This window comes from Barbus barbus (genome assembly GCF_936440315.1).
Source record: "Barbus barbus genome assembly, chromosome: 31".
Taxonomy (NCBI): Eukaryota; Metazoa; Chordata; class Actinopteri; order Cypriniformes; family Cyprinidae; genus Barbus; species Barbus barbus.
This window is the reverse complement of record NC_136759.1, coordinates 4,223,403-4,251,002: the sequence shown is the minus strand read 5'-3', so window position 1 is coordinate 4,251,002 and position 27,600 is coordinate 4,223,403. Positions and strand designations below refer to the sequence as shown.

The 27,600-nt window shown below is 41.5% G+C and overlaps 1 protein-coding gene across 1 annotated transcript; it reads right to left on the bottom strand.

Annotated features, from left to right (window-relative positions):
* Nucleotides 1–7,111: 7,111 nt before the first annotated feature.
* On the bottom strand, nucleotides 7,112–26,101 carry LOC306851607 (galactose-3-O-sulfotransferase 2-like). The gene is made up of 5 exons (XM_079387991.1): nucleotides 25,926–26,101; nucleotides 25,603–25,812; nucleotides 13,749–13,859; nucleotides 12,823–13,471; nucleotides 7,112–11,438 (listed from the first exon to the last, which is right to left on the bottom strand). The coding sequence occupies exons 2-5, from the start codon at nucleotides 25,674–25,676 to the stop codon at nucleotides 10,419–10,421; spliced, it is 1,854 nt and encodes a 617-aa protein (XP_079244117.1). The 5' UTR covers nucleotides 25,677–25,812; nucleotides 25,926–26,101; the 3' UTR covers nucleotides 7,112–10,418.
* Between the last annotated feature and the right edge of the window lie 1,499 nt (nucleotides 26,102–27,600).

The following is a 27,600-nucleotide window of genomic DNA, read 5'->3' as shown; positions in this document are numbered from 1 at the left end:
ATATATATATATAAATAAATGTTTGTCAAACAATGGCTTTGTTGAAGGTAATTGCTTTTCCTCCAGTTTAACTTCTTTTGCCCATAAAACTCTGCGTCAGCGTTTTCGCACGAGGGGACTAAGGGTCGGGTTGTAAGGGAGAGATTGTTTGACAGACCTCAAAATGAGTTTGGTTTTGTTTGTATTTGAGTAAATTGAGTTCCTTAAAGCAATATTTCACCCAGAAATTTATATTCTGACATCAGAACCCATAAAACTCAGACCATAAGATTTGTAATATAAATTTTTAGCAGAATGTTTGAGGTACATGCAAACACTAAAAAATAAAAAGCACTATAAAAAGAATGACAGTAGTCAATATAACTTATGCATTTTATAAGTTTTCTAATATCATGACTTTATGTGAAAAAAACCAAAACTAAAGTGTTATTTACTGAAATGGTATTATTACCATTCACTCTCATTACAAGGAAAAGAGCAGCTTTGCCATTACTAGCAATTAATTACTAAATTAAAATAAATCAACCTGGAACAAATAGCAAACATCATACCATTTAAAAAGTATTAGTTTAAGAAATTAACTTTATTCAAATAAGCAATGCTGCATTACACAGAAGTCAGAATAAATACTTTTAAATTTGCACACACACAAAAAAATTCAAACAAATGCTGTCCTTTTATAACTTTCTATTCAAAGAAACCTGGAAATAAGTATCACAGTTTTTCAAAAATATGAAGCAGTGCAACCGTATTTAACATTTTTATAAGAAAGGTTTCTTGAGCAACAAATCAGCATATTAGAATAATTTCTGAAGGATCATGTGACACTAGAGTAATAATGCTGAAAATTCAGCTTTGCATCAAAGGAATAAATTACATTTTAAAATATATTGACACTGAAAACAGTTATTTTAAATTCCTAAATTATATCACGTTATTATTGATTTTACTGTATTTATTCATTATTAAATGTGGTCTTTGTGAGCAGAAGAATCTTAAATGTAATATATGTACATATGACTGAAACATTTATAAGCGCGCGCACACAAAAACACTTCAAGAGGAATCAGTATTCAGAAGGAAGAGCAAGAAGAGCTGCAGTGGTTGCTTTTATTTTCCTGAAACCCTACAGAAGACAAACTGCCTGCCTGACTAACCCCTTCTGCTCTATCAGCAGTCGCACATGACAGTTCACTGAAGAGTCTGTCTGTGTGGAACCGGTGTAGAGACAGATACAGGCCTCCAAAGCATCCTTGTTAACAGAAGTCCTAGCCGTACGAAACCCTCCTGATGTGTGAAAGCAGTGCACACTGTCATGACATCCAGCACATCGCCTCTGGACTTTAATTGAAAAGGACGTTCCGTTATTGATCCTAATCAATTAAGCAATTATCACGGCATCACAGTCCTTTAATAGTGGCATCCAAACTATTATTGTGAAGATAAAAGTCAGATCAATTTCTACTGTGACATTTAGCACAGGCTTATGGAGTTGCCAAGACCACACAGAAATACAAAACATATAATATGAAGAAAGCTATCCTTTATATAGCATCACTATTCATTTCAATGGGAGATGTTCAATTGGTGCATCCCTTACATAAAAAAACAAATAATATTCTCCCTCCATCTATCTATCTATCTATCTATCTATCTATCTATCTATCTCACACACACACATATGTGTGTGTTTTCAGATATTTAAAAAATAATAATTTAAAATATAGAAAAAATATTGATGTTATATATTTTTAAATACGTTTAAAATATACAAAAACATTTTCATATATATTTTTTAGACATATTTCATAAAACATACAATATACGAAATATATTTTCAGACTATATTTCGATTTTTTATCCAAAACATCGAAGAAATACATATTCTTAGATACATTTAAATATATTTCAAAATATTCAAAAATAAAAATTCAAACATTTTCTCAATTAATTTTAAAATATACAAAAAATGGCTAATACAGATTTTTAATTAAACATTCACTAAATATTTTTGAAGTTTTAGTTGCTTTTCTATGTAAATCCATATATATGAAAACATTCTTTTAATAAGTCTTTTGAAGTTTTTGAAGATGTTTTTTACCAAAAATTTACACTTTTATTTAGTAAGGATGCATTGAAATGATTAAAAGTGGCACTAAATGACATTATAAATGACATTTATAATCTTACAAAAGATTTCAGAAATATGCAGCACAACTGTTTCCAACATTGATAATAACAGGAAAAGCTTCTTGAAAAAAAAAAAAGCAGAATATCAGAATGATTTCTGAAGGATCATGTGACACTAAACACTGGACAAGAAATTCAGCTTTGAATCATAGAAATATATTCACACTGAAAAGTTATTTTAAATTTCTCAATATGTTAAGACTGGAAATGTATTATCTTGCCTCTTTAAGTACCGTTTGTAAATTAGTAAATAAATTAGTACATTTGAAAGTTTAAACAAGTCCATTTAAAAATAGATTTCCTTAGGCCATGCTGTTTATATTTAGAATATCTTTGAAAATAATATTTTGGACTGCATAAAATATTAAAAACATCTACTTTAATATAATGTTACATTTGCAATTCAGGTTGCACACACCAAACTGTATTCCACCAGAACACAAAACTCCTTCTGAATGGCTGTCAGTGAATGAAGAGAGATGTTTTTGTTGCCAGATGGTGCAGCTACGACATCTGCTAGCAGAGGCTATCCGGGCCATGCTAACCAGTCAAACTCTGACCCCTGGGTCCCCCCTTGTGAACGGCTCTGCCTGCAGGTGCTGAAAACCTGATGAAGCTCTTAAAATAATAATATGGCAGAGCTGGAGTCCTAACCAACTGTCGCGGTCCTGGGAACTCTTGAAACTACATTAACCTGGCCTTCATCTGCCTCGGGGTCTCATTACTTACAGCAGAGTCCTGGTCTGGGTCTCGGCTTATGGTCTAAGACGAGATCGCAGTCTACTTACAGAAAATTAATGGAGATCATTAAATGAGTCCAGAAAAAGTGTATAAATGTATGCTAAAATTAAATAAATATTTTAGAATAAAATATAAATTAAATATTTAAAAAAAAATAACAACATTAAATATCTGTATCAGTCAGTAGAGGGCACTCTCTTTAGACTCTAAAGATTCATTGCTTCAGTCACAGCACATCTGTTCTACATTTTCAAGTAATTAAAGAGTAGTTAAATACTCCCTTTCTTCTGTGGTAGCCTACATCTTATTAAATGTTGGTTTAAATTTACTCCCCTTTGTGTTGTGGGCTCCTGTTTCTCATGGATTTTGTGAGATTACATAATGCATATGGCTGATATTATTAGCTTGGTTTGAGAAAATCTGGACTGGACTGCTTTTTTATTACCATTCATGATAAATCCACAAATGGATTCAAGTTGAACAATGTCCTTTAATTTAACCGGTCTTAAAGCTGTGTGTAACCATAAATAAATCACCACTGATCTTGTGAGTCGTGATGTCTGACGTCTAGTGTTTTATCAGACATCATCAGAGAGGCACATGTTCAGCTCCACTTCTTCAGTGAAAGCCTGCAGCTACATAACCTCATAAACATAAACCTCATAAAAAAAAAAAAAAAAAAGAGCACAGGTCATTTGTAAACTAGCCAACTGCATGCTTAACACACGGTCATTATTGTCCCTCACCGTAATGGCATACACACACACACACACACTGAAGATATTGAAGACAGAGATGTTCAGATACTAACATTCATTAGTTGCTACACTCTCAGAAATAAAAGGTACCAAAGATGTCATTGGGGCAGTACCTTTTCAAAAGGTACACTTTTGTACCTATTAAGTTCAAATATGTACACTTTAAGATCCTTTAGGTACAAACATGTAACTTTTGAAAAGGTACCGCCCCAGTGACAGCTTTTGTACTTTTATTTCCGAAGAGTGTATGTATATAATATAGTATGCATAGCATATGCATCAAATATAAATTGTAAAATAAAATTATGAAAAATATTAAATTATTGACAAATTATAGTACCGTTGGTATGATTTATTTTATTTTATTTTACTTTTATAAAGTGGGGATGAGTAAAAGTGACAGTAAAGACTGATTTTAAAAACAAAAATAATTTACTCAACCATTCTTCTCCGCCAAGTTACGTCTTCCGTCATTTTGGAAAGTACCCAAGAATGTATTTGACATAATCGGTGTTGTTTCGGGGGATAATCGGGGGGGAAATCGCGTGCACATGAACGAAAGCTGCGTAATAAGCACTGTTTACGCTAGAGGTCTGCACGGCTTTAAACTGAAGCCCGAACCCGGCCCGTACCTGAGATCATCTGACCCGACCCGACCCGAGCAGCACAGTTAAATTTAGAGCCAGAACCCGAAGTCTTCTTTCCCACAATGAATACCCAATTAAATTTTATTTTCTTTGCGCAAAAAAAAAAAAAAGTATTCTCGTAGAGTCGCAAAACTGAAGTTTAGCCACTGATGTCACATGGACAGTTTTACCGATGTATTTACTACGTTTCTAGACCTGGGAACATTTCAGTTGCCTTGTTGTCTATGGAAGGTCAGATAGCTCTCCGATTTCATCAAGAATATCTTAATTTGTGTTCAGAAGATGAACAAAGTTGTTGCGGGTTTGGAATGACATGAGGGTGAGTAATTAATGACAGAATTTTCATTTTGGGGTGAACTAACCCTTTAAGGCTACAGTTTAGATGAAAAACACAAGAAATGGCCGCAGAAAGGTCAGATGGACTAATTAAATGGTGCTTTGTGTGATATTGAGTATGGCAAAAATCTTTTTTGTTTTTTTTAGGTCTCACACTGTCAATGCTAATGCTTAGTTACGTTATGGTTATACTTTCAGAACAATGTGACAGTGAATCGTAACTGGTGGATTGTTTCGTTGCTGGGTTGTCAGCCAGAATAATGTGAACACATATGCTTTTCAGGTCTCATGATTCACGCTGAAACTCTGACACTAATGACTGTATTACTGCGAATGGTGTGGGTGTTTCAGGACGGCTGCAGCTTTCAGTCCGTGTCTGAGGATGCTGGAGACACTGTGGGAGGGTGAAACTTTGGACTGCTTGTAATTATGACAAATTAAAGAGAAAAAAGATTCAAATATGACTCTCTTTAACCCTCTCCAACTTTCTAGTCTTTCTGTATTTTTCCACATGACTTCATTTCTTTCTCCAGGCACAGCACTCACGACAAACCTCCGGTGCAAATGAAGTCAAAATGACATCAGGCAACATTCCTCCAAATGCAACACACCTGAAAGATAGAAACCTCTAAGGATAGAGGTGTTTTCAACCCACATTACGCTCCAAAAGATCCACAATCCTGAGGCAATGTGGCAATCATTACAACATCAGCCTCAACCTTGCCTTATCAGTTCTGCTCTTCTCTGTCGATTGTGGAATGATCAAAAGCAGAAACATGAAAGGATTTCACATTTTATGAAAGCAAAGTTTAAACAGTAAGCCTGTGAAAAGTTCGTATTACATTATAAATCACAAAACAGACAAGACAACCAACTTTTTTTAGCATAGTAACCAGTTTTCAACAGAACACCATTGTTAACATTATCAATATGACAAAACTGAGGTTATTTGGAATTGTTAAAGTCAATATAAAAACAAACTAAATAGCGTTTTGACAGTTTACAATGTTTGAAGGATTGTCAATTGCCTCAATTTGTAAGATTTGGCTTAAAACACTAGGTTTCTGTTTACACTATTTATGGACAGCAATTTCGAACAGCATCAAACTTAATTATCAAGTAAAAAAAAAAAAACAATAAATTGATGTTAAATAACATGGTAAATGCCTTTCTGATTCTAATTGGCCTGAAAGTCTGTATGGTTTTCCTCATATTATGTTTTGTGGTAACTAGCTTACTTTTTCCACTTTATGCTGAGCAGCCATGTAATATCTGGTAACTTACTCACCAGCACCAGTCCAACTGATTCATCTCCACCTGGATCTGTAGATGCAAAGCTGAAAAGACACCCTCAGTTGCTGTGTTGTTTAGAGGGAAGCCATGAGCATGCAGCAGCTTCATCTGCAGTTCAGCGTGTTAAAGTACTTTCAAATGTCTCCACAAGAGAGCGACAGTCATCGGCACAAACACTCTCACAAATTAAAAGATGTTTCACCTGTGCATGGTTATTGAACTGATGGAATGCAGTTTGTATCATGTAAACGGTGTTTAAAAATTAATAATGATAATAATAATACATTTAGTATGTAAAATGTATCATACGGGATTTATTACTATTATTACCGATTTTTTTCTCTACATTCATCTTAAAGTGTGGAGACAAACATTGCCATAACACAAAATTAAAGTTAACCTATCATATTTATGTGTGGTTATTGAACAAAAGGAGTGTAATTTTATCTTGTATACAATAAAATAATATATATATTATTTTCAGTCTCATCTTAAAGTGCACGGACTCCACAACCACATGGACTCATGGATGGATGATTAATATTAAAATATTTCACAGTAACTTCAACACATGCACATTATAATGCAAATAAGACACCCATAACCAATATATAATTATTTTAATTTAAAAAGGGAGCTAAAAACTAGCCTGTAAAAGTGGTCAAGACAATTTAATTTGTTTCACTTTGACTGCTACTGTTTGTTTTAAACATTTATTCTAGTTGTGCAAATTTGGTGATTTTGCCAGTCAATGAAAATAGCGGCCTGCACAAATCCATAACTGTTTTTTTTAATGTAGCAGCTGAATTGTTTGTGCATTTGTTTAACATTCTGCTGTTGAGACATGTGGATTCAAAAGCTTTTTTGGTTACAGGTGATGAATTCAGATCTCCACACTAAAATCCAAGATGATTAAAAAGTCTTCTTGTCTGTCAACACTGATGAAAAACATCTTAGTGAGCACTAACCTTCAAACACAGCAGCTCCTCTGCTCTTTGGCTTTTGGGTCAAATCCACTGTTACACAAGACTGTTGGGTTGATTCTTAACTTATGCCACAAAACTCATTCCACTAGAAAATATGTGACCTCAGGGTACAAAGCAGGTTTCATGCTTGTTTTCTATAGAGAAGACAACCATCACCAGAGAATCATCTTTTATTAATAAATACGAAAAATATATACTGTAGCTTTCAGAGATTTGAAATAAGATGCCGCACATATACAGTATATTGCTCTCTAACATCAAAGCCAACTTTAGATTAAAGCTCTGAGACTTTGGTTCAGATGATCTTTTATGAGAGCTAGCAAGTCATTCTGGGTAATGATCAAAGTCCAGGTCCTTCAGAGTCTCAGTAAGGCTGGTAAAACTTGGCAATCAGCATTAGCCCTTAGCAGAAGTCTGCTTTCTTCATTGAGATGGACTGCTTTCTTCATTCAAATTGGCCTCAATAATGCATAGGATTTGCAGAGTGGTTTTGTAGATGGCCATTGTATTAAATCCATCATAATACAGAACGTTTACATTAATTAGGGTTCCACTTGTGAGAACCAGAGGCTCCATTAAATACTCAAATACTTACACAGACTTGTCATTGTGTTGCATAATAAAATACCCAACCAAGCAGTGTTCATTTTAAAGAAAGCTCACTTTTCAATTAAATTATTGTATGAAATGACATTTATTAGACTTTAAATGATAGAATTAACCAATAAACCCAAATTATCTATACTTTTAGACTTGGATCATGTTTATAGGGAACTACTAATCGATCTGATGAGTAAACCCGACTTCATAAACCACATTAACATCAGTTAATTCTGAGTTGTGTTTATTGATTTCATCTGGTTTGATATTTTTATCTAATACAATGAAGTTCATACATTCTGTTTATATATCATTTTATTTTAGGGCATTTTGTCGTTATTTATAGGACAGCAGAATGCAGATAGGCAAGATAAAATGGGATCAGGACATGAACCAGGTCAGGCTCAAACCTGACAACAGCTCTTACTGTCCTGTGCACGACTATGCCACAGCACTAGCAAACTTTAAGTGTGTGTCCTTAGTGTCTGAATACTTTCAGAGGCCACTGTATTTCTAATACTGGAATGTCAGAAATAGCACAGACAACTCTAATAGATCTGTTCAGTGTATTTTGCATTAGGCTCTGATTCATGTGTCTGAAACTGCCAGTGACATATTTTCCACTTTCTTCCAGTGATATTTAACAACAAATCAAATTGAAAAGCCACACGGTGCAAAACTAAATAGCTGGATTTAAGAAAAAAGTTCATGCCTATTCTCCAACTTATTCACTGCTGTATAGGCAATTTCCAATTAGCATTATAACAAAAACCTTGATCCGAATCTGTACTTCTGCAGAGGCCAAACACACACTTTATCCATGTTATATAAACTTCTGACTCACATTGGAAACTCGAACCATTGGTTTTAGAGAAATAGCTTAGCCATATTGAGCAGAAAGCGTTGCATTTTCCAAAACACCAGCTGAACAGGCACAATAAGCCTCATCTGGTCTACAAATGGAAAATCATTTTCATAAAAATGAGATTATGTCACAAGAGAAAGTGCAAACAAGGTAAACGAGACATTACTTAGTCTTCTAAGACAATGAATCACACTTGATTATTATTGTCTCACACCATAATTATAGCCTGACATTTTAAGAGCCCAAATTATCAGGTATGATACCCAATTATACATTGGGTATATCATTGGTTTTGCTGGAGGGTAAAGCAGAAATACATTAATAGATGTCATATGGAGACACAATATTTTAATCAAAACTTTGATAATAGGCTACCATTCCTAAAAAAATATTGTTTAATTAAACCTATTTAAAAAAAACAAAGTATAGGCTATCTTAACAAAACGCTGTCATATGGACATCATTAATGATACTGACATAAACCTTGATTCATTTTGATACAGATATCATTAAAAATAATGATAACAAGGCCATTTCCATAAGTGAATCAGATGTTGATTCATTGTCTCTCTGGATTCAATTCAGTGAACGAATCATCTTTTTGAACGACTCATTAAAAGACTCATTCTTCAATGACTCTTGTTGGAATGTATGATTTTGATTCGCTAAACTGCACCTGCTCATAAGAGTCATTTCCTCGTTAATTGGACTACACTGGTCTCGATATATGCTTTTGATTCACTAAAAATAACCATGTCGTCTTAGGAGTCAATGGATTGCCATCCCATATATTTTTGACTCACAAAAAGAACCAGCTCATAAGAGTAATTTGTCCATGAATCGTACTACACTGGTATCGGTGTACAGTATTTTTATTATTACGAGCAGTCTGTGAGAACTCAATAGCAAAACATTTATTTTGGTTGCATCACATTCGACCCAGACAGCAAATTCAAATATGATTTATTTAGCTGCAGCTATTGAGCACCGGAGGAAAGCAGCTGCTGAAAAAGCGATGCAGAAACACTGCTCACTGGGTGGTAACACCTTAAATCTGTGTAAAGTTGCACTGTGATGATTACAGTTGTTAAAAGCATTGTAAAAAATAAATATAAACCATACTGAATGGAACGATGTTGTTTGTATTCTAAATGTGCGTTCACATTTAATATTGCTCAGCAAACTTTCCCTGGCAAAATCCAGTCAGCTCAGTTGGAATCAGAGTTGGGAATCGAAAATCAATTCCAATTTCAGAATTGAATACTTAAGGTCAGTAATCGGATACTTATTTCAATTCCGCCTATCAATTCCTGTTTTGTTTTTTTTAGGTGGCAAAAAGGGGGTGTTAAAAATCTATTAATCTTTGAATCTTTCATTCATTATTCATCCAGTAATGAAACAAGTAATCTTGAGTCATTGACTCCTTCCATTCATAAATTCCATGAGATTTTCTTTAGTTGTCTAATATTTTTTCTTCAGAATTGTGAGAGAACTTCAACCTCCATAAAAAAAGAAATTCTCGATTTATCCAGAATCGTGCAGCTCTATTTTGCAGGCTTCTAAATGAAGTCCAGTTTTTATGTAGCTGGCTCATTTTTGTTCATGGTGTTCAGCAGCAATTAAATGTTTTGCAAAAATAGAAACAGAATAAATATGTTTGATATCTAAATGTTTGACTTATTGAAACCTCCTATTGAAACTGGGAATCAATAAGAATCGGAATTGATACAATTCAAACCAACCCTAATCAGCAGTCAGTGAGGGCGAAAAAGTTCCCTTTTTCAAGTTGGTAACATGAATTTACTGCATTCACCAACCAAAAATTGCTTGCTTTGAAAGTAACTTTTATATGAGCTGTGCTTCATACGTCGCTACACTATTTACGTAGGACAGTAGAGATTTTTTCCTCTTAGTTAATTAGAGTTCTAATTGATGAATTCATCTCAATAAACCAGGTTCTTGTGGTTCCTTGTGTATGTTTGAGTTTACGTATTTTACTTCTTTATACTCTTGTTACATCAACATTGTTTTGTCTCTCATTATGAACAACAGAGTTAGCTAAAATGTGTAAGCTATGTTCATCCACAGTGCCTTTATTTGTATTGCTATGCGAGGTAATTTTCTTCATTGCTGTGTGAACATTTGTCTCAATATTGCGTTTAAAAACTCTGTGCGTTGCAGTGTTTCTGGAAGCCGCAATGTTTTTTGCAGCAGCGGCACGTGCAGCTGCCAGCTGAGGGAACTGTTTGGTGTACAAAGCTGAGGTGTACTGTAGTTCAGGTGTAATCAACCTCTGACAAAGCTGACGAGTGTCATTATTTAACTCCAGTCGAAGGTTATAACCTTGAATAACTGCTGCGCCATACTGAAACGGCTTCAGTGATGAATCATGGACCTGCGCAGGATCTACTGCCCCTCCTTCCCGAAGACACATTTGCTCAAGATTCCTCCTCTTTGCCCTCAGAAGTTCAACTTCCTGTTGGAGCTTCGTCCGCCCAAGTGTGGAGTCTATGCGTTTCCAGAAAGTGGCATTAAAGTGCTGGTACAATCGCCAGTCTAGTGAATTCCACTCTTTTATCCGCTCTGCGGTCTCTGAGCTCAAGGGCCTACGAGAACGTTCACTGCGACTATTGAGGCGAAAAGACGAAACATCATTCAGTGACCAGCAGAGCGCGTGTTTTAGAAGCACCAGAGATTCATCGAAATACTCTGAGATGAGGATTAGCGGAAAGTCACGTTCCACGGCGGCGATGACCTCGGCGCTACGTCTGTCCAGCTCAGTGTCGTTCTCGGGTGGTGTATTATCCAGACCAAAGTCAAAGGTCAAAATGTTACGTGCATAGTGGTTATTAGGCACAGAGGTGTTGTAGCTCCGCCCACCATGGATCAGAAACTCCTCAAGGCTTTTGACAGCACGGAAAGCTGGGATCGCTTTGTAGTAAACAAACAAGGATTCCATCATCGCCACTGGATTCCGAAGAATGGAAAAGTAGAATGTGTCTTTAGGCATCACTTTCCTCACCTGCAAGTCAGAAAAGACAATATGAACTTATGAATAAAATATTTTATTCAGCTTTCCAAGTCAATAAAAATTTTACCTCTTGCTCTTTGCTTCAGAATCATAAACACATTCCGCTCAACTGAAGTTCCATCCCAGAATGCAATCTACATGCAATCAGTGCAAATGTCTTATAAATCATTCAGATCTGCACCTGCCTGCTTTCATCTAGCACTGGGTGCTTCGTCTTCCTCTTGAAAATGAAAATAGTCAGTTGTATCAAATGATTTATGTGCTTGCTAAGTGGTCTACGCATATCTAGGATTGCTTTCACACCACAGTCTTGATAAAGTTGCAAACATATTCACCAGAAAAAAACTCAAAATAAATAAACAAGAGAAAGCATTATCTTTTATTTGAAGTCTATCTGTTCACATGCATTATTAAGAATAAAAATAAATAAATAAAAACCTATCATGCTACTTATTTAATCAAAAACAGTTACCATATCTTAATGCAATTGCATGATTTATTATTTAATATTTACTATCATAATTGTTTTCAGTCTCTGGCGTTTAAGGGCTTCTTTTGAAAGTCTTTAATTTAAAGACAAAACAATATAGGCGAATATGGTAAAAAAAATTAACTAATAGACACCACTATATTCCCCAGTTGATTAATCACAGCACATTAAGACAATTGTTTTGTATTGCAAGTTTTCTGAAATGTTGTTTAAATATGCAAATGAGTAATATAAAATTTAAATATAAACACAGGTGCATACCTTTGCAGAACAGAAATCTGAAAATTGTATAATGCTAGGTTCAAATTGCTTGTTTCATTTTGGTGACATATTAGAGATAAAGGGTTTTACAGAGGTAATTTGTGATATCTCTTTTTTAATCACACTATAAATCATAAAATACTGTCAACGACCAGGAAAAAAGGTTTTCACTGGTTGTAGGACTAAAATGGAATTTAAATCAGGTGAATGATGCATGAACAACAAACCTTATAGATACAATACAATATAGATAGTAACAAAATGGGTTTGGTAAAGCCTTCTGAAGTGAAGATTTCTGGCTCAGCACATGAGAAAACTCATTTTGAGAAAATGGCTTTTAAAGATATGTATTGTAATTGAAATCTACAGACACAAATAGATAAAGTGTATCAAAATAAACCCTTAAAGGAGTATTTTGGATGTTTTCTATCCACTAGTCTGAAAGAAGACATAAAAGCCCAAACTCTCAAAATTGACCAGTGCATGAGAGTTTGCATAATGTTGTGCCTGTGGTGTCTTGAATTAATGTCATGAATATTCTATTGTTTATCCAATCCTGCAAAACAACTACTTTTGGATGCATGCTTTGGTACAATAGTACGGGTACTGTGCTCTCGGACTGACCTCTTGTGAGCTGAATCTCATATGATTGCACAGGATGTGGAACTCCTTCACACTGCGAGTCCTGACACCCTCCACAAAGTATGCTGCAAAGAATGCTGGGTAAAATAACTGGCTGTGCATGTTCAGCGGCAAGGCAAAGGTCAGGTTATGGCTTTCCCCATAACGATAGAGGATGTTCAGTATAGTGCTGCTTGCAGTCTTGTGCGTCTTGAGGAAGACGATGTGGTTTTTGGGTCGACATGTGACAGTGTTGTCAGCTCGTGATTTTACTGAATATTTATCATTACTGTCATCAGAGTGCTGAGGTTTTTTAATTTCTGGGGTCCTTTTGGGGAAAGCTGGTCTATGTGGCTTTGTCGGAAATTCTTGGTCAAGCCAGAGTTTATTCGCCTCTATTGGTGGAGCTGCATTGGTGGTGCTAGTAAGCTTTTTTCTTGTATCCTCCAAGACTTGGTCCCTTCCCTCTTCTGACCGAGAGTTTTCGCTCTCGTCTCGTCTCTGTATGAAAGGATGCTGGTCCATTGGTTCTTCAGCAATAGCTGCTGAGACAGACCAAAGTTTTTCCCAGTCTTTGCGCTTTATGGGCCTGTGGATCTCTGCAGGCATTCTGACCAGCTGCTCACTCACAAGTTTCAAAACCTTGGCACTTCTGAGAAAGAAAGAAAGAGACATTTTAGATGCTGACCCTTATGGAACCAACACAAATCTGATTTGAAATTCTCTATAATATAATATAATATAATATAAAATGTACGTTACATAAATATATAATACTTAGTTTATATTAAGTCATTTTTGTTAAGATATTTGCTTTGACTTAAATGGAAATATTAAATATTAAATTTAATTTCAAAGTCCTCCTAAATCTGTTTATAATTTGCTTTGTATAAGTCACTATGCATTTTTTTTTGTAAAACTTGATCAACCTGGCCTGTCGGACGACTCCCAGCATCTGCAGCGCCACGCAGAGAACTGTCAGGACCATCAGAGCGAACCACATAAAGCGCAGGTGACTGCAACATGCCACTCTCACACACCTGTAAACACATGCAGGTCAGAAAGAAGCACAAGTTCAACAATAAAGTCAATGTAAGTGATATATGTGCATACACATCCTAGCTGAACAGATGATAATGTCACACCTGGTTTTGGTGTTTGTTTCATGTTCTTCTTTTCATGTCTTTTATTTTGTAATTTGATTCATGCTGTTGGTGTCTTGCTTCCCTTGCCTTTATGTATTCCTGTCTAGTGTCATGTTCTTATTGGTTCTTTGGTTCATGTGTCATGTGTCCCATTGGTTGGATTGTGTCATGTGACCATGATTGTTTGGTATATATAGCCCTCATGTAGCCTTTGTCTCTCGTCGTGTATTGATCCACGTAACCTGCTATTGGTGAGTTTGTGTTTCTGTTCATTTCAAGCCAAGTCTGTTCCAGTCAAGACTTCATTTGTATTTTACATAGGATATTAAACTGTACTTGGGTTTATCACAACTTGCCTCGAGTGGACTATTTGTTACCGATAAGGTCAAGTGTAAATGTGAGAATATAAGCAGCATGGGAGATCATTTGGTTACTACCTGACCGTTGTGGTCTATGACGCAAACACTGTGAAAGCATCAGTAATCCCTGCCATTAAGAACCATACAACAAGTGTGCCTTTGAGTATGGCATTTATCTCAAGGATCAGTGACGGAGTTTCTCAGCATTAAGTTGTAATGGGAGAATGAACCTTTTCGAAGTCGCATGATTCACTGTTTCACAGAGATCGGCCACGCAACGGCAAACCATTGAAATTTCTGAACCCTTTGAACAATCGAATGACATGATGAAGCCTCGTTTACTGAAATCGGGTGACTTTGGCAGTTTGATACACGCTCCGAACCACTATTTAGAAACAACTGCTTCACCAAAGTTTCCAAGCTTCACGAAGCAGTGCTTTGAAAGCAGCCATCACTAGCATTTTTAGTGTAGCATTGCACTTTGGATAAAGAGCAGCTAAATGGCAAGTCAATAAAGAGTCCCTGTTAAAATCAGGTGCACTAATTGTCTTATAGCACAGCAATACCACAAAAAGGAAGAAAAATTATTCAGCAAGGATGCATTAAATTGATCTAAAAATTAAAGTAAATGCATTTAAAGTGATACAAACTGTCTATTTCAAATAAATGCTGTTGTTTTGAACTTCAAGCAAGATGTGCGCGGCGCTTTGTTCGGATGCCGTCCAGGTCACTCCGCTAAGATTGTGTTTTTATCTACTTTTTTACTTGGTTTTACTTTGTCTTTTTACACATCTCACGTCGGCACTGTTCACCTATAACAAAGAAACACTTTTGGACATTGGAAACCGCTACACCAACCTGTTCCAGGACACTTTAGCCACGAATCCAGTATGGCCTCTGGAGATTCTTCGGAACGCAGAGATGAACAATAACCCCCCGAGGCGAAGGATCAAGAAACACTGCGGGAAACGCGCTGGGATTTGAGATAGACTCAGGAAAAGGGCTCCCAGTCCTCCTCTTCCGAGCATTCTGCTCGCAAATGTCCAATCCTTGGAGAATAAGATGGACGATCTTAGAGCCAGGATTAGTTTCCAATGGGACATAAGGGACTGTAACATCCTTTGTTTGTCAGAAACCTGGCTTTCGTCCATGGTCCCGGACACTGCTGTAATGCCAAGTGATAACTTCTCTGTTTTTCGGACGGACAGAACAGCAGAGGCCGGTAAATCCAGGGGTGGAGGAGTGTGTTTCATGATTAACAAGAAATGGTGTGATCCCAGGAATATCTCCATTCTGTCGCATTCCTGCTCGCCTCATCTGGAACATCTTTCCATTATTTGCCGGCCCATTTTATCTGCCCCGGCAGTTTTCATCAATCATTGTTACTGCTGTGTACATGTGTACTGCTGTGGACCGAACAATCCGTGCTCTGGTTAACACACGCACTGTGTTACAATGAGGCTCTTCTGACCGGGAATATGGGCGAGTACAAAGCATCGTGCTATGCTCTTCGACGCGCAGTAAGAGCCGCTAAACATAGATACAGAGAGAGAATTGAGTCTCATTTCCAGCTCAATGACTCTCGACGGATGTGGCAGGGACTGAGGACCATCTGTGCCTTCGGAAACGAATCGTCCGTGGAGGTGAGAGCCGATCCGTTGCTGGCCGACGAGTTAAACACCTTCTTCGGCCACTTCGAATGCAACGGCGACGGCACGCCTCTGCCGTCCAGCGCGTCAGGAAGCAGCAGGCAGAGCAGCGATGATCCTGTAATCACCGTGTCGGAGGATGAGGTTCGGAGGGCGCTAAAGAAAGTGAATGTCAGGAAAGCAGCCGGATCTGATGGGATAACCGGCCGTGTTCTGAGGTCCTGCGGTGATCAGCTCGCTGGTTTGTTAACGTCTATGTTTAATGAGTCCCTTGCTACCTCCGTGGTTCCCACTTCATTTAAAAAAATCCATAATAATCCCTGTGCCTAAGAACAATAAACCCTCTTGCCTGAATGACTATCGCCCAGTTGCCCTCACATCTATAGTCATGAAGGTTTTTGAGAGACTTGTAAAGAGCCACATTTGCTCCTCCATCCCTGATACTTTGGACCCCCTTCAGTTTGCCTATCGCCCAAACAGATCTACGGACGATGCCATCTCTCACGTCCGCCACTCTTCCCTCACACACTTGGACAGCAACAATGGGAATTATGTAAGGCTGCTATTCATTGACTATAGCTCAGCTTTCAACGCTATAGTCCCCATAAAGCTGGCTTCTAAACTCACTGACCTCGGCCTAAACTCCTCACTCTGTGACTGGATTCAAGACTTCCTCACCGGCAGACCTCAAGTGGTGAAGGTTTGCCAGTTCATCTCAAACTCCATCACCCTGAACGTAGGAGCCCCACAGGGCTGTGTCCTGAGTCCCCTGCTCTACTATCTCTACACGCATGACTGCGTGTCCTCTCACAGCTCCACATCTATTATCAAATTCGCTGATGATACTGTGGTTCTGGGCCTCATTTCCAACAACGATGAGACCGCACACTTGGATGAGGTAGAGAGACTCACATCATGGTGCCAGGAGGACTGTCTCTCTCTGAATGTGAGCAAAACTAAAGAGCTGATCATGGACTTTAGGAAGAGACAGCAGCAGCCCTACACTCCTCTTATGATCAGTGGGACCCCTGTGGAGAGGGTGAGTAGCTTCAAGTACCTCGGTGTAAACATCTCAGAGAACCTGACTTGGACTACACATATCCAAACACAGGTTAAGAAAGCCAGGCAAAGACTGTACCATCTGCGACAGCTGAGGAAATTCAGGGTCTCACCAGCAATCCTGAAAACTTTCTATTCAGGAACCATAGAAAGTGTATTGACTCAGTGCATCTCAGTGGGGTATGGAAACCGCTCCAATCAGGACTGCAAAGCACTACAGAGAGTTGTGCGCTTAGCTGAGCGCATCTCAGGGTCTGCACTCCCCTCTCTGCAGGACTAATACCTCAAACGCTGCAAAAACAGAGCTGTCAACATCATCAAGGACTCAAATCACCCTGCTATTCACTTTGCTTCCATCTGGTAAGTGCTTCCGTAGCCTGATGGCAAAAACTGAGAGTCTTAGGAGGAGCTTCTTCCCCCAGGCCATCAGGCTCCTAAACTCTAACTCTGTGTCATAACATCACTTGACTCCATGTAAATATCACTATATCAATAAGCTATTCATAATTTTTTCTACCTCATATTGCTGCTATTTAAATACCCTGTACAACTTTTTTGCACATTCCTGTTATATTACTATTTGTCAACAACATACTGACCTGCACATTTATATATTTTTTTTATCTTTTATTTTATTCTTTTAGTTTTTTTCTACTTTTCTTAATATTTGTATTCTATACAATTGCACTGTCCTTGGAGCTGACCTGACTTACATTTCACTGCTGGTTATACTCTGTATGTGACGAATAAAAATCTTGAATCTTGAATCATATTTGTGATGGCCATATATTGGGCCCCACACAACTTCTACAGACTATCTTTTCCAGCAGAAAATAATGTATTATGGTTTCCACAAAAATATTAAGCAGTGCAACTGTTTTCAACACTGATAATAAGAAATTTTGAGCAGCAAATCAGCATATTAGAAAGATTTCTGTGAAGACTGGAGTAACGATGCTGAAAATTGAGCTTTGCATCACAGGAACAAACAACATTATAACGTATAAAGTATTTTTGATCAGATCAATGCAGTCTTATTTTGATAGACCAAAGAGTAAAAGTTGGATTAATATTAAATAAAAATATTATTTATACATTTACACACTGTGAGAAGCGTCCCGAGCACCTATCAGCGTCGCCCTGGAAACGAAGGAGGAACACCTGGCCGCCGTCATCACGGGCTGATCGGTCACAGCTGACACTCGTTACCAGAGAGCTACAAAAGCCTCTCTGCAACACACGCCGGTGAGCAACGACTCCCAACGAATGGTGACTAACGCTTGTGTCCAATCTCTCTCTACCCCACAGATAGCAGCTAGTGACCGATCGGCCCATCACTTCAAACACCACGCCACTGCACGGCAAGCACCCACGGCCAAAGGAAGGGATCACGCGGCACTGCCTTGGAGCACTGGACACGTTAGCACCCACCTCACCACACTTGTTTGTTTGAATAAACACCCCTCCGGGGCATTTACTGCACCTGCAGCTGTCGTGTGATTCTTCAGCCCGCTACACTGGTGGAGAATGCGGGCAGATTGCTGAAGAATCACCGACTGTCACGACAACCCCAACTAATTTTTTTCCCCTCTTTGTCTTTCCTCGCCCAGTCACGCACAGGCGGCAGCTACTCCCCAGCCATGGAAGAGTTATTAAAGCATCTCACCGAAGTAAGCATCCGTCAACAACAAATTGTCGAGCACATGGCCGCTCGACAGGGAGAGACGGAGCGTGAGATCGCCACTCTGCGCGTTTCTGCTGCCCAGCGGGTTCCGCTGCCCGACCCCCGAGTTCAAGCCACCCGTCTCCTGCCGAAGATGACCGCCCACGACGATGTAGAACATTACCTCCAGATGTTCGAGGCCATCGCGACGCGGGAAGACTGGCCAAGGGACGAGTGGGCACGGATCCTGGCGCCGCTATTGACTGGAGAGCCGCAACAGGCTTACTTCTCGCTGCCAACCAGTTCCGTGGACTCCTACGACGACCTACGGAAGGAAATCCTGGCCCGCGTCGGCTTGTCCCCGATTGCAGCAGCCCAACTGTTCCACGCCTGGGAGTACAATAGCCGGTTGCCAGCCCGCGCCCAGGCAGCCGAACTGTCACGCCTCTCCCAGCACTGGTTGTTGTCGGGAGATCCTAGCGCCGCTCAGGTGGCCGAGCGAGTGGTTGTGGACCGTTTTCTCCGGGCCCTCCCCCGCTCTCTTCGGCAGGCGGCCGGCATGCGGAACCCGCAAACCATCGGGGATCTAGTGGAGGCCATCGAGCTGGCAGAAGCGACGCAGCGACGGGAGGCTGGGGAGCGAGCACCGCCTTTTCCCCGGAGGGTGTTTCAGGAGCGACGCGCGCCGGAGGGCACCCAACGCTCAATCAGCAGGCCCGCGGTTCCCGGCATTCAGGATGAGCCGATGCCCACGGATCCCCCGCGTTCACCTGGCAGAACCTGGCTGGCGGGTTGCGTGGTACACCAGGAGCTGCCGCCGGAAGCCCCGCAGGCGCGGGTGAAGATCAACGGCCGAACGTACCAGGCCTTGCTGGACTCCGGGAGTGCGGTGAGCTTGGTCCAGCCAACAGTATTACCCCCGAGGACGGGCACCAAGGCCCAGATTCCCATCACCTGCGTGCACGGAGATACCCGCCACGTTCCAGCCCGTCAGATCTACATCACGGCTAGCCCGGGCACCTGGCCCGTAGAGGTGGGGGTCGTGAAAGATCTGCCCGTGCCCGTCCTCCTCGGCCGGGACTGGCCGGGGTTCGACCAACTGCTCGCCGCCGTTACGCAGCCTGCCAGCCCAGCCGGGAACCGCCGACGAGGGAAGCTGAGCCGAGGTCCCCGACGGCGACAACCTGCCCTGATGACGACCGATAGCGCCAGAGACGGTGAGTCCCCCTCCCAGTCCTCTAACCTCTTCTATGATGTGTTTCAACAGGCCAGGAGAGGGGGAACGTTCGCAAAGGAGCAGCTCGGGGACGATCGGCTCAAACATTGCTGGGCCCAAGTGAGGGTGGTTGAAGGCAAGGAAAGTCAACCACCACCGCACCCAACCCCTCACTTTGTGGTCCAGAACGGCCTGCTGTACTGCGTTGCCCAGCGAAGGGGGGAGGAAGTACAACTCTTGGTGGTGCCCCGTTCAAAGGTGGAGACGATAATGGAGCTGGCCCACTCCCATCCGATGGCTGGTCACCTGGGCGCGCAGAATACCACCCAACGGATAAGGGACCGTTTCCACTGGCCCGGTCTGGAGGCGGACGTGAAACGGTTTTGCCAGGCGTGCCCCGTGTGCCAGCGAACGGCGCCACGGGCCCCTCCCCCCTCGCCATTGATTCCGCTGCCCATAATCGAGGTGCCCTTCGAGCGGATAGGGATGGATCTGGTGGGACCGCTGCCTAAGTCTGCCCGGGGCCACGAGCACATCCTGGTCATCGTGGACTATGCGACCCGCTACCCGGAAGCCATCCCCCTTCGAAAGGCCACCGCGAAGGCAATTGCCCAGGAACTCTTCCTGCTTAGTAGCCGGGTCGGCATCCCCAAGGAGATCCTGACCGACCAGGGCACCCCATTCATGTCCCGGATGATGGCTGACCTTTGTCGCCTCCTCAAAGTGAAACAACTGCGCACTACAGTGTACCATCCGCAGACCGATGGGCTGGTCGAAAGATTCAACCAGACGTTGAAGCAGATGCTCCGTCGCGTGGCTGCTGACGATCGCCGTGATTGGGACCAAATGATACCATATGTCCTTTTCGGCATACGAGAGGTTCCCCAGGCCTCCACCGGTTTCACCCCCTTTGAGCTCCTCTTTGGACGTCAACCCCGTGGCCTGCTCGACGTGGCCACAGAGGCTTGGGAACAGCAGCCCGCGGCCCATCGGTCCACCGTTGAGCACGTCCGGGACATGAGGGAGAAAATTGACCGAGTGATGCCCCTCGTCAAAGAGCACCTTGTCAAGGCCCAAGAAGCCCAAAAACGTCGTTACGATCGGGCGGCCCAACCACGGGAGTTCCAGCCGGGAGACCACGTGCTTGTCCTAGTCCCGACTACCGCCTGTAAGTTCCTCGCCCAATGGCAGGGTCCGTACACCATCACCGAGCGTGTAGGGCCGGTCACCTACCGGGTGCGCCAACCTGGAAGGAGGAAAGAAGAACAAATATACCACATCAATCTCCTGAAACGTTGGATTGGGACTAGGACCCAGCTCTCGGCGTTGGCGGCCACAAGTCCCGTGGTTGTGGATATCAGCTCCCACCTCTCGGCCGCCCAGAAGACGGAGCTTCAACATCTGGTCGGTCAGTTCTCGGATGTGTTCTCCTCACTCCCCGGGCGGACCAACGTCCTCGAGCATGACGTGCGCACACCACCCGGGACCGTCGTCAGGCAGCGTCCCTACCGGATCCCTGAGGCTCGGCGACGTGCCATCGAGGAGGGCGTACAGGAGATGGTGAAGTTAGGAGTGATTGAGCCCTCCCGCAGCCCTTGGTCCAGCCCCATCGTAATGGTCCCAAAACCAGATGGCACCCTCCGTTTTTGTAACGACTTCCGCCGGCTCAACGAGGTCTCCGAGTTCGATGGCTACCCCATGCCACGAGTAGATGAACTCCTGGATCGTCTGGGGAGAGCCCGGTTTATCACCACTCTGGACCTCACGAAGGGATATTGGCAAGTACCCTTGTCGCAGCAAGCCAAACCGAAGACCGCCTTTTCCACTCCATCTGGGCACTGGCAGTACCGGGTTCTCCCCTTCGGGCTTCACGGGGCGCCCGCGACGTTCCAAAGGTTGATGGATGTCCTGCTAAGGCCCCACCAGGAGTATGCAGCCGCCTACCTGGATGACGTCGTGGTTCACTCGGAGACCTGGGAAGACCATCTGGAGCGCTTACGGAGGGTGCTTATGGAGCTACGTCGGGCTGGACTTACCGCCAACCCAAAAAAATGTCACCTGGCTCTGCCTGAAGCCAAGTACCTCGGCTTCCGGGTGGGCCGTGGACTGATTAGACCTCAAGAGACGAAAGTGGCAGCGATTCTCTCGGCCCCACGGCCCACCTCAAAAACACAGGTACGAGCTGACCAAGAAGGGGCAGGCGGAGAAGGTTTCCTGGGGACCCACTGAGGAAGAAGCGTTTCGTCGAGTGAAGGCAGCGCTCACCTCGGAACCGGTGTTGCGCGCGCCTGACTTTAACCGCCCCTTCTTGCTACAGACCGACGCCTCTAACACTGGGTTGGGAGCCGTCCTCTCCCAGGTCCAAAACGGTGAGGAACACCCGGTGTTATACATCAGCCGAAAGCTGTCCCCGACCGAACAACGCTACGCCGCGGTGGAGAAAGAAGCGTTGGCCGTCAAGTGGGCAGTCCTGGAGCTAAGGTATTACCTCCTCGGCAGAAAGGTCACCCTTTTTACTGACCATGCCCCTTTACAGTGGATGGCCCGGGCCAAGGACACCAACGCCCGAGTGACTCGCTGGTTCCTGGCGCTCCAGGACTTCCACTTTGACGTGCGTCATCGGGCCGGGACCGCCAATGCCAACGCTGACGGACTCTCGCGGCTGTGGACAGCTTTCGTAGGTCTGTCAAGGGTTACCCCTCCCTCGTTCCCCGTCCTCCCCCCGTCCCGCAGGACCAGGACGTCGCTTAGGGGGGGGGAGTGTGAGAAGCGTCCCGAGCACCTATCAGCGTCGCCCTGGAAACGAAGGAGGAACACCTGGCCGCCGTCATCACGGGCTGATCGGTCACAGCTGACACTCGTTACCAGAGAGCTACAAAAGCCTCTCTGCAACACACGCCGGTGAGCAACGACTCCCAACGAATGGTGACTAACGCTTGTGTCCAATCTCTCTCTACCCCACAGATAGCAGCTAGTGACCGATCGGCCCATCACTTCAAACACCACGCCACTGCACGGCAAGCACCCACGGCCAAAGGAAGGGATCACGCGGCACTGCCTTGGAGCACCGGACACGTTAGCACCCACCTCACCACACTTGTTTGTTTGAATAAACACCCCTCCGGGGCATTTACTGCACCTGCAGCTGTCGTGTGATTCTTCAGCCCGCTACAACACACAATACATTGTGTTTTCATATATTATATACACACACACACACACATATACACACACAAGCACATTACATTCTTTACATATCAAAAGTGAGCAGGTTGTTTTTGATGTTTGTATTCCACTGGTTGATCCTGAAACCAGGGTTTCACCTTGCAGGTAAGAGTTTGTGAGTATTTGATTTCCATTGCAATTCAGTTGGCTGTTTGCAAAATGAGAAAATGTGTTCCTTAGAGGTCATTAGTTTAAGCAGTGTCTTTCTATCCTCCTCTTTCTCTCGATCTTGTGTTTTTATTTGGCCACAGCATAAATCGCATGTTTTGAGTCATGTTACAGATCAGCATAAATGAATTACAGACCGTCATCTACCAGGTTAAAATTAGACTGCGGCTGTCAATGACTGCACTTTCATCGAGTCACACACACACAGAGAATGTTTTGCTTCAGACCAAGGAAACCACCAGTGCTGACACAGCAGTCCTGAAGTTCAAAAACTTCAGCAAAAGTCAATTCTTAACTTAACATCCAAGTCAATGCACAAATTACAGTCAGGCAACAGAAAGCCTTACTCATTGTGTTAACAGGCTTTGGCAGCTTTATTTACGTATTCTAAAACATGATTTACTTCATATGGCTTGTTGCAAATGACTACCTCTTTGCCTAATTTACTTTGTCTTCAACACAATGCACAAGAGATCCAGTTTAAAGTATGTGTGGGTTTAAATTGTGTTGTCTAAATGGGATCCTGTTTAAGTGCATTTCATGATGGTTACAAAGCTAAACATTTTCTTGTGAAACTATGCTTTATAAGAACCATATTGACTTGCATGAAATTGAGTTTGAAATGAAAGTCTGCATTTAATTTATAAAAAAATGAATAAAGGAGTGCGGTAAACATCTTTAAACTATTTTTTAGCATGCTTGAACTCCTTTAATGAGAACAGCCTGTATTTATTTATATCTCTAAAAAATTATAGGAACTCATGAACAAGTGCATTAAAACGTTTTATAAGAACTGGAGGGCATATAAAGATTTAGTATTGTCACATTTTAATTATATTCCTACAAGTACTGAACATGTATGGATGTTTATACTCGACATGTTTTCAACCGTACACCACAATGCACAGTAATTATCCTAGCCTATGTTTTGTTCCCCTCATTCTGCAAACAATGATTTGGTGAAGGCTGTGGTCAGAAATGCATGAAAACATGAGGGAAAAAAATTGAAATTCTAACAAAACTTTGTACGTTCCCTCAACCCGCAGAAACATCTGGAATAGGAAGTTCAACCTCTTCTCGTCACATTTATAACACATATATACACACAAAACACATGCGTGGCAGTTCTCCCTAATAGGATTTAATTCTTTAAGTGAGTTAGAGGATGAATACATGAACACATCTTCCCAGTATGACATATGCATCCATGGACCACAACCAGCTTCAGTATCTAACACAAACATCTGGCTGCAGCCTGTTGCTTCAACAGCCTTTACATGCATATGAAACACTGCTTTAGCTTAAATGCACAATGGAGTATTGGATATCATAAATAAGCAGTAAACGATGAAATTGAACACTTTACGGAGTCCGTGTTACTTTAAGTAATTAGGCAATTCACTCAAGTAACATGAGATTTCTGGTGAACCTCCAAGCATCCTTTATTGTTGTCGGAACTTCAATACCAGTTTAAAGTGCCTCAAAAGCTTTCTTTATTAAGAGGATATTGGAGCAACCATTGACCGTCTATAGATTTCTAACAGGAGCTTATTAGGTGCTTATTTCCTCAGAGAGCTACCCTTTTGAAAGGGTTTAGAAGTTCTCCAGAGGGTTGGGTGATCAAGTATCTTTTGCAATTTTAAAGTGTCTAATGTACTTACGAACGCAAACCAAAAGTAACATGATACCTTCAATGTAAAACTGAGTGACCCAGAACTGTTTTCTCTCAAGGAGACGTAGCCTAAATAAATAGACTCCAAATCTATAGCAGAACTGAAGTCTGGTTTTGATAAGGGAAAGCATACAAATAGCCTACATTTTAATAAAACTGTATTCCTAAACATAAATGTCTTGATTAAACAAGTGCATTGTTTACATTATTTACAGATTAATTACATTAGAAAATTAAACTTTGACATTAAATAACACTGATATTTTCCGCGAATGTGGGAACTGTGTATATTAAGTGTTAAGTGAAAAAATAAAACAAAACCGGACTGAATGAGACTGGAATGAAAATCGACTCGGTTCTTTCAAACCCAAAAGGCTACACGAGGAGCGCGCGCATCACATACTCTTCGCGCCAGAATATTTTTATCGAGCTGAAAGAGAAGCGACCGTTACTAATCCAGCGCGGCTCGCGCATCCAGCGGGAAAACACTGAGGCGCTCCCCGAAGACACGGTCATTGAAATGTCACTTAAACTCACATTTTTCTACGACGAAGACGGTAAGTAAGAGTCTTTTTGAGGGAAAACTAATACTGAAGCATCTATATTGTACATTCGGAGTTCACTTACGTGGTCCACGGTGAGGTGGTCCGCCAGTGAAACGCTCTCCGCTCTCGGCCCGCGGTTCTCTGATGCGGGAACATGTCTCTCGCTTTTACCGGAGCAGACACCCCCGATAAACCCCCACCGGACCTCGGACCTTCGGAGTCGTCAAACGCTCCGCCGAGCTCGTGAAACACTGCTACCAGTCCCTCAGGTCCACTGGTGGGACTCCTCCCGCTAACAACGGATTGGTTCCGAGGAAGAGAGGGAGGAAAGAGTGACAGATGAAGACAGCTTCCAGAGGCTAAATTTATAGCCATGACAGAAAAGGTAGCCTAGGAAGTCCTTACAAGGAAGAATGTAGAAACCACGTCTTGAAGTTTGAAGAACAGTCCCAAAAAGACTTTGGTGTTTATCTAAAACACAAGCAATGATGTTAATACTAATGACAACAGACATAAGCCTGTTTTACTGTGATCCTATAATACTGAGTTCATTACAGACTGAGCACACCTCTCTCTCTCTCTCAGTTCAATTCAGAAAGCTTTATTTGCATGACAAAAACATACATTTTGTATTGCCAAAGCATTAAAACAACATAGAAAGTTAGCATTTAGTAAAGCCAAGAGAAAATAATAGTAATTAAACTAAATAAAGGCATTATTATATAAACACATGGCTAGATATAGCAAAAAATACTAATAGTGTTAAAATAATATGAATAAAATAAAGAATTATAATAATAAATAAAAGATTATACTATAGACATATAGAGAGACTCTCTCTCTCTCTCTCGCTGTTTTATAACTCTTTTCTAGCACATAATATCTAATACAATTAAATTTTTTATGGAAAAAAGACTGACCAAAGTTTCAGACTTGGTTGACACTTCGTCTGAAACATGGAGGTCAGTGGTGGACATTTGCAATCAGGCTTGTTTTAGATCAGTCAGGATGGTTGAGCAGCTCTTCCATCCACACTCCTCCTGTTTGTTAATTGTTTATTTTCCGGAGGCCCTTGTAGAGTGTTTTTTCCTAAGCTATTGTGTCTCCCAAGATTTGTGTTGAAGGTGGTCAGGAAGGAAAACTGCTGAATTTCAATAGATTACAAGAGCTTGATTTCCAGGCTGCTGGAAAGAGAGACCTTTATCAGATGTGTGTTAAAATGGATTATTTTGAGCATATTAAAGACAGAGGTGATACAAAATGGAGAGGATTTTTAACAGTATCTGCTGACCTTTCTGCTTCCTGCAGCTTTTCTATAAGAGTCCTCTACCTAAACGATGTGGAGATTTGCAGTGAAGGCTACTACATCGTCCACTGCCCACTAAGTTTAACTCGAATGTTTCGCCATCTTGTATCTTCTGTTCTTTACCGGAATCTGTTTTCATGTTTTCACTGAGTGCTTTAGATTAGCTCCATTATTTACAATGATAGAAGGAACTTGGGTTTTGTTTTTAACAAGACACTTTTTATATGGATGTAAGTATTCACTGTTGGGGTGGTGATGGCGCAGTGGATAAGACACATGCCTTTGGTGTGAGAGACCCGGGTTCGAATCCACTGTGAGACACCAATGTGTCCCTGAGTAAGACACTTAACCCCTAGTTGCTCCAGAGGCGTGCATCCTCTGACATATATAGCAATTGTAAGTCGCTTTGGATAAAAGCGTCAGCTAAATGAATAAATGTAAATGTATTCAAGAGCGCACAGACAGCAGTGCACTGTAGCACCCTTCGTAATCGGACAAGCCAAATTAGCCATTTGGAAGTCATGTAGCTTGGTTGCTGAAGGGCGAAATATAAATATTCTTCAGCTTTTTACTGCTTTGGTGGAATCCAGAATCCATTCTTTCAAATGAAAATAATTTACTTGAGTTTGAATTAAAATGGTGTGCAAATGGTGCTTTACTGTCAATTTGTGAGGATGGGGAAATAATGTTTAATTGGTGATATATGGTTGTCATTTTGAGTAGGACTGTTCATTATTATTATTGGTATTTGTTTTTTTTTCCCTAATATATATA

Bases quoted from the DNA above. Each gene is read 5' to 3' on its own strand.
- LOC306851607 (XM_079387991.1), bottom strand. From the start codon at position 25,676: ATGTTCCCGCATCAGAGAACCGCGGGCCGAGAGCGGAGAGCGTTTCAC. The intron at 13,472-13,748 runs GTTGATCAAGTT...TTTCTTTCTCAG, and splicing joins GGAGTCGTCCGACAGGCCAG to AAGTGCCAAGGTTTTGAAAC. The intron at 11,439-12,822 runs GTCAGTCCGAGA...TCTGACTTGCAG, and splicing joins TGAGATTCAGCTCACAAGAG to GTGAGGAAAGTGATGCCTAA.